General features: G+C 34.5%; 1 protein-coding gene across 1 annotated transcript; it reads left to right on the top strand.

Annotated features, from left to right (window-relative positions):
* The first annotated feature begins 298 nt into the window (after nucleotides 1–298).
* On the top strand, nucleotides 299–2,721 carry LOC100806697 (dof zinc finger protein DOF5.6). Its single transcript, XM_003526969.5, has 2 exons — nucleotides 299–657; nucleotides 1,141–2,721. The coding sequence occupies exons 1-2, from the start codon at nucleotides 604–606 to the stop codon at nucleotides 2,146–2,148; spliced, it is 1,062 nt and encodes a 353-aa protein (XP_003527017.1). The 5' UTR covers nucleotides 299–603; the 3' UTR covers nucleotides 2,149–2,721.
* Nucleotides 2,722–7,680: the final 4,959 nt, after the last annotated feature.

Below are 7,680 nucleotides of genomic sequence, written 5' to 3'. Positions count from 1 at the left end.
TAATTGAATTAGTAACACACTTTGAGTACCAGCAAGAATTTAAATTTTACACTCTTAAGAAAAAATAATAAATTTTAAATTTGATTAAATTTTAATTAAAAATTAATATTATAATGAATCCAAAGAATTAAAGCATGTAAAAATATTTTAGGGTATCATTAAAGAACATAACACTCTAATCACTGTAGTACCAAATAAAAATAAAGCTATTGGCATTAGAGAGACAGGTTGAGGCCCACCATTGTTGTCACCGACGGGGTTTCTCTCACTGTAGCTCTGAGACAAAATGCCTCCTCTCACTCACTTCTATCACCTTTTTCTTCCTTCTTATTCACTGTCCCGTCCCATGTAGCAACCACACACACACACACATATTCTATCGCTACAATCATCCCTCTCTTCAATTCATTCCCACTTAACACCTCACTTCCACATCATCACATTATTCCTCTTCCTAGCTACTATCTATCTTTCTTCATGATCTTGTGCAATGCTTTTCATGACAAACTGCAAGTAGCTGCGTGGCACTTTAGTTTTATAAACACTGCTTGATCAGAAGCTGAGGTTGTGGTATTCACTGTTGTTATCACAAAACACCGGTGAATGGGTCTATCTTCTTTGCACGTCTGCATGGATTCATCAGATCATTGGTTGCAGGTATAGTATATATACATATTACATACCATGGCACATGCACATGAAAATGTACACTATTTTGCCTCTGATTTTTTCTTTATCACAAGAGAGAATGAAGCATATCGATTAATTCTTCTTGCTTCTCAATTCTAACTCATTGGTAAAATAGCAGTTTGGGAGAGTTTTTTTTCAAGGTTGATTTCTAGTTAGTTGAAGTTACTAATTAACAACGTGTCTTGCATTGCACCCTGCATCCCTTTTTATTTTGCATTGTGAGTTGGACCAAAGGGAAATTAAAGGGGGTGAAAAAAGAAGAGAAAGCTAGCCAAAGGAAAAGAAAATTAGGAAGAAGAGAACAAAAAGAATGAAAAGAAAAAGACATTTTAAAATCCAACAAAGACAAATTTTACAGTACGTATAACACCACCACCACATTTTAATTTCTTTGGTTATGATATATATATTAAATATTTCTTGTTTGCTTTATGCAATTTAAAATGTCAGGGCACAATTCACGAGGAGTCTGGGATGGATTCTTCTTCTTCACCCTCTGGGGACATGCTTACATGCTCAAGGCCCATGATAGAGAGGAGGCTAAGACCCCCCCATGACCTTGCCCTAAAGTGCCCTAGGTGTGAGTCAACCCACACCAAGTTCTGCTACTACAACAACTACAGTCTCTCTCAGCCAAGGTACTTCTGCAAGACCTGCAGAAGGTACTGGACCAAAGGTGGCACTCTTAGGAACATTCCTGTTGGTGGTGGCTGCAGAAAGAACAAAAAAGTCTCTGCCAAAAAATCCAATAATGACCACCAATTAGTTAACAACAACAATAGCCCAACACAGCCTCCACCCTCCTCCTCCTACCACCACCACAGCCACCCCAAAGACCTTCAACTTTCCTCCTTCCCAGATGTGCAATTTTCCCACCTCAGCAACTTGCTTGGGACCAATATTGCAAACCCTAGTTTCATGGAGGGCAAATATGGAATTGGCATGATTGAGAACCCTAGGCCTATTGACTTCATGATGGAGAGCAAGCTGGAGGGCATAATTGGGAGCGGTAGTAGTTCTAGGAATAATTTTGATTTTTTTGGAAATAGTGACATGTCTATGGGTATGACTAGTGTTGGGCTGGGAGATATGAATAGTACTCAAAATGGGTTGCCACCAAATTTTCATCATCATGGTCTTTCAGCATTTGGTGGCATGTCTATGTCTATGTCCCTTGATCATGGCAACAACAACAATAACAGTGGCGGCAATGGTGGTAGTAATAACTACTTAATGGACTCTTGCCAGCGTTTGATGCTGCCGTATGCCAGCAGCAATGAGGACCATAATGCCCCTATTGATGTGAAGCCAAACCCTAAACAGCTATTGTCCCTTGAATGGCAAGACCAGGGTTGCTCTGATGCGGGAAAAGACTCATTTGGGTATCTCAACGGCCCAGGATCATGGACTGGCATGATGAACGGCTATGGATCTTCCACCACAAACCCTTTGGTCTAACAAGGCAATCTTCAAATCTCAAGTCACAAATCATTGATCATGATCATGATGCATGGATATACATATGATCAACGGCTAAGCTCTCTCTTAGCTTTTGGTTAACTTGATCAATGATCTAGTCAATGATCATCAATCATCACTTTCCCTACGTATAATCTATATTATATGATATTATTATTATATTATAAATTAAGTCTTTTGATCATGGGAGGGTTCCTCGTATTTTCCTGTGTAGTGTTTCTCTATTCTAGGGTGGTCTTATTCTCAGGTTTCTATTGACTTAACCAAGAGAGTGGTGTGTGAAAGAGAAGCTTCAGAGTCCAATTCGACTGCCCTTGGTGCGTTACCTTTTGGTTTATGATATTATATATCTATTTGTGTCTTTGTGTGCGACACGTCATGAAAAGCTTTAGGATTTATGCTGTAACATCGAGGAAGATATGATAGTTCTTTTTTTTTTTTTTGTTTCAGTTAAAAAAAATGCAGTAAGTACTATATTATCTTTTATGAAAAATCTCTGTCTCTATGCTTGTGGGGCTGTTAAATTGTTCATGTCCTTAAGATTACTTGCTAGTGTTCTGACTTCAATTCCCTTATTCTCCTTTCCTTATTAGATGTTTTTAAGTAATTTTTGTCAAGAGTTCTTTTTTTTTTTTTTTGAGGAGGTCAAGAGTTCTCATGGAGTGGAAGCTTTTAATTGTGAATATTGATTACTGAATATTCCGTAACTCTTGCATGGGATGGGACGTGTCACGTGTTTTGATCTAACTTGGAACGCTTAAGACAGGAGGAAAAAGGATAATAACGTGCATTTGAGAGTTAAGACATATATGAAACATCGGAATGAAAGTAATTTTAAGCTTGGCTAATTAAAACGAAAAGAAGTGTAAAGCAATTTAAATTGAAATACGTACAGCATATTGCGCGCGGGATCCATATAATTTCTAGCCCTGTCCTTTAGTGTGAATTTTATATATGTTACTTCAACTCTCTTTTATTTATAAAGAGATGACTTGAAGTAATAGTAGAGAGTTATATATCATTATTCTTCATTTTATTTATCAACTCTTCCTTTCGTTATTGTACTTTCACATCTCCTCTTGAATTAAACATTCATCTTTTCATAAAAAGTATTGTCATTTGTACATCTAAATCCACACACTTATTATCTCTCTTAAACTTGTTTAATATTTCTTTTCAATACGAAATTAATTTTTTTGTACCAATACTTCACTTACAGAGAAAATATTTTTTTATTGATTAAATAAAAAGTTAAGAAAATAAATTAATGAAAAGTATAGTTTGACGAAAATGGTGCCGTTTTTTTTTAATAATTACTAATACTGATATCTATTAATTGTATTTGGAGAACAAATGGGAATATATGACTTTTTCCCCTTTTTTATTTATCCAAAAACTGCATGAATGTGAAATTTTAAGTACAAATGAAACATTATTTTTTTAAGTGAAACATTTTGTTTATTGAAGATGATACTTTACCAGTTTACCTGTTATAATATTGATTTCTCCAACTACCAGCATATGACCAAAATTTAATGTTTCCTTTTTATGCGTTAACGGATCCATTATTATATAGTAATACTTACGTTACGTACGTCAAGCTGAAAAAGTAATTAGCTTAGTTTTTTAATGAGAATTCTGCTGCTTTCGTGGTCCTTAATCCATGTGGCACTCGATAACTAAGAGGATATTTGAACCTAAATTGTTTAATTTATAGTATGTTTGAACCTAAATATGATTGTAAAACACAAAAAAGTTAATAGGATGTTTGAACATACCACTAGACCAAATGCCCAGGTAATTTGAACATCAAAATACCCATTATTAATTTATAGGCATTTCCATTCATTAATAATTTTCAAAATTGCACAAAATCTAATGTACTAAATATTAATTTGGAACATTAATATCTTTTTCATGATTTTCTTCTTGGCAACGAAAATTGAATATAAGAGAATGTGAACAATTTTTTTCATTTTTGTCTTATGTATTTAAGAAGTTTAACATTCTTTTCAAACGATAACAAAAAATAACAAAATCTTATTTCACTGGGTAAGATTGATTATATAAATCACATGATCTCAGTTGGCTTGGTCAAAAAACCAAAATTTTAGAAATATTATTTATATTATGTTTCTATAAAAAGAAAGAGACATTGTTTACGTGTTTCCAAGGTCGAAAACAAGAAAGGGGAGCTTTTTTAATTTTTTATGCATATATATTATTTTGGGAGTTAAATAATAATATTTAGGTGTTATTTTTTTATATAAATACTCTATTCATCTTTTATACACTATTAGAAAAATGTTGAATAATGATAAATAGTGACTGATTTTAGCAACTAAAAATATCGTGGGGAAGTTTTGGTACAACCTAGGTAGTCGCTAATTTAGTCACAATATGGTTTAAACTTTCTAAAATGAAATTTGGAAAAATGGCGATTGATTTGGTGACTATTCTATTAAGTGGTTCAATGACTAATTTAATTTCAGTCTCTAATATAAGAATAGTGACTGAATTTATTTTGATCATTGATTAACAAAAAATCTTTGTTACTTAGCAACCAATAAGGCCCAAGTATAACACTATGAGTGACCAAGACCCATTAAGGTCCAAATATAACACTAATGAATCAAGGCCAAAGTATAACATTAATGATTGATTAAGACTCAATAAGGTTCAAATATAATACTAATGATTGAGCAAGGCCCATAAAGGCCCAAGTGTAATATTAATGATTGATCAAGACCCAAGTACAACCCTTAATAATTGATCAAAGTTCAATAAGGCTCAAATATAATACTAATGATTGACAAAGATCCATTGAGACCAAAGTGTAACCCTGATAACTAATCAAGGCCCAAGGTCCAAATATAACACTTATGATTGATCAAGGCCTAATAAAGCTCAAGTGTAACCCTAATGATTAAACAAGGTTTATTAAGGCCCAAGTATACCACTAATGGCTGACCAAGGCCCATTAAGGCTCAAATATACCACTAACAACTAACCACGGCCCAAAAAGGTCTAAGTATAACACTATTGACTAACCAAGGCCCATTAAGGTCCAAGTATATCACTAATGACTAATGAAGGCTCAAGTGTAGCACTAATTATTATTCAAGTGTAACTCTTGATGATTGATCAAGGTCCAAGTGTAACTTCAATGACTTACCAAGGCCCAATAAGGCCTAAGTATCACACCAATGATTGTCCAAGGCCCATTAATGCTAAAGTGTAACCTTAATGACTAATCAAGGCCGAAGGTCCAAGTATAACACTTATGATTGATCAAAGTTCAATAAGACCAGAGTGTAACCCTAATAATTAACCAAGACCCAATAAAACCTAAGTATATCACTGATTACTAATCAAGGCCCAAGTGTTGTACTTATGATTGGTCTAGGCTCAATAAGGCCTAAGTATAACCCTTGATTATTGATCAAGGTTCATTAAGACCTAAGTATAACACTAATGAGTAACCAAGTCCAATGAATCCCAATAAAAGAAATGAAAAATATGATTGACCATTGAACTTTGTGTTACAATTAGGTATATATAGGCTTAGATAGCTACAGCTATCAATAACTAACCTACTAACTAACTCAGTGTAGTAAGCTAACACCTAACTAATTCACTTAGCTGAGAGTGCAGTTGAATACTTTAACTCTCTGTATAATACCCCTTAATAAGTAATGATGATGGCATTGAGGATGCTTTTGCATGAAAGTATAGCCTTTATGGTAACTTCTCAGTAGCTTCATCCTATTTGAGGAACTACAACCACAATGAACCCACCGATGTTGTTAGCAAGATGATTTGGAGATGGCCAGGACTCGAAAGAATTAAATGTTTCTTCGGGAAAGTGGGGAAAAAGTTCTGGTCACTAACAACTTCAGGTGGTCCAGGGGCTTGGCAGAGACCGACAAATGCTCTCTATGTTCAAATGATAGGGAGTCCTTGATGCATGCGTTAAGAGATTGCCATAAAGCCTCAAGTATTTGGAGAACAGTCGTGCCCCTCCCAAAGCATCAGGAATTTTTTGCAAATGATTGTCAGGAGTGATTACTTGAAAACCTCTCTATTTCCAATCCTCCCTTCCCGCATTGGCATATTCTCTTTGCTGTCATCTTGATTAACATCTGGGAAAGGAGAAATAAATGGATTTTTAATGGGAAATGCTAGCTATATGCTAATAATATTGTCCATGCGCTGGACCAAGACCAAATCCATCATGCTCTATTCGGCAGCATCTAATATGTTACTTCATTGGATCCCCCCCCCCCCCCCCCCCCCCCCCCCAAGAGTGGTTCAAGCTAGAAAATGTGATGGGGACCTGTCTTCTTCATTCAATGTGGATGAGTGCTTAGGAATGAGAATAGAGGCTTCATTTTCGGCTTCTCCCCCTTGTTCTATTGTCCAGGCAGAGCTCCAAGCGATTCTGAAGGGCCTGCAAAAAGGTTCCCCAATGAACCATCCCTTGGCCCATGTTATTCATAGTATATGGAAGGTTTACCCCCCCTACTCTCACATAGTTTGGTAACATTCTTTTAGGGAAGCAAACTCAGGAGGGGATGCCTTGGCAAATCACGCTAATAGTCTTCTTTTTGGTTGTAAAGTGTTTTATTCGCCCCCTGCTTCCATTTCACTCTCTTTGCTTGTTCATATGTCAGCAATTTGCTTTGTAAGGTGATCTTGTTTGTTTTTCTGGCTGTTTTGGTCCTTTGAGAATAATAATTAAAAAATAATGCTAGTGTAAAAAAAATACACACACATGGAATTTTGTCATGTTTGGTGAAACTATTGACAGTTTTTTGGATTTTTATTACTATGCTCTAGACTTTTACCTCCACTGTTTGGAAGGGAAGACATTTGAGTTTCTACATATTATGCTCTTTGAACAACTAGATTTAGACGAATGAGGTATATACATTTGATCAATTTTGACCTTACAAGAATATCTGGAGTTCAACATGTCTGGAAACACAGGAGAACATTCTGTTATTGATATTATTACCGGTATCCAATACTGAATTATTCATAACATTACTGTACTCTTCCTGTTCATTACAGGTTGGTTATCTGTTCATTACAGGTTAGTTATTTGTCAACACGGGTCTACTTAGTAAACTATATTTTAATTGTAATATATAATTCAATAAATTTTTGAAAAGGTGTGGGATTTTTGTGAGATATGAAACACTGTCAACATTATTAGAGAAATTAACCAAAATGTTAGTAAAAATATTAAAATTATTGAGATAAAAGCTTTTCATTGTGATAATTAAAATATAATTGCATAATTGTGGTTTATTTTGTTCAATACAAAAACTAATTATAGTTGTTTTCATCTTAAAATCAGTTTTAGACCCATAATTAATATTTTAAAAATCGAACTAAAGATATGAATTCTTATCTAAAATTACTTTAGCTGATATTTTAGCAATTTTAAATGATCTAACATAAATCCAAATAAACTAATGCACAGAACTAACATTAAAAAGCATGGAA

Source organism: Glycine max, chromosome 6 (assembly GCF_000004515.6).
Source record: "Glycine max cultivar Williams 82 chromosome 6, Glycine_max_v4.0, whole genome shotgun sequence".
Classification (NCBI taxonomy): Eukaryota; Viridiplantae; Streptophyta; class Magnoliopsida; order Fabales; family Fabaceae; genus Glycine; species Glycine max.
Note: the sequence above shows the minus strand (reverse complement) of the source record. Positions and strands in the feature narration are given on the sequence as shown.

Coding starts and splice junctions, on each gene's coding strand:
- LOC100806697 (XM_003526969.5), top strand. CDS start 604: ATGGGTCTATCTTCTTTGCACGTCTGCATGGATTCATCAGATCATTGG. Junction 658..1,140: donor CATCAGATCATTGGTTGCAG/GTATAGTATATA, acceptor TTAAAATGTCAG/GGCACAATTCACGAGGAGTC.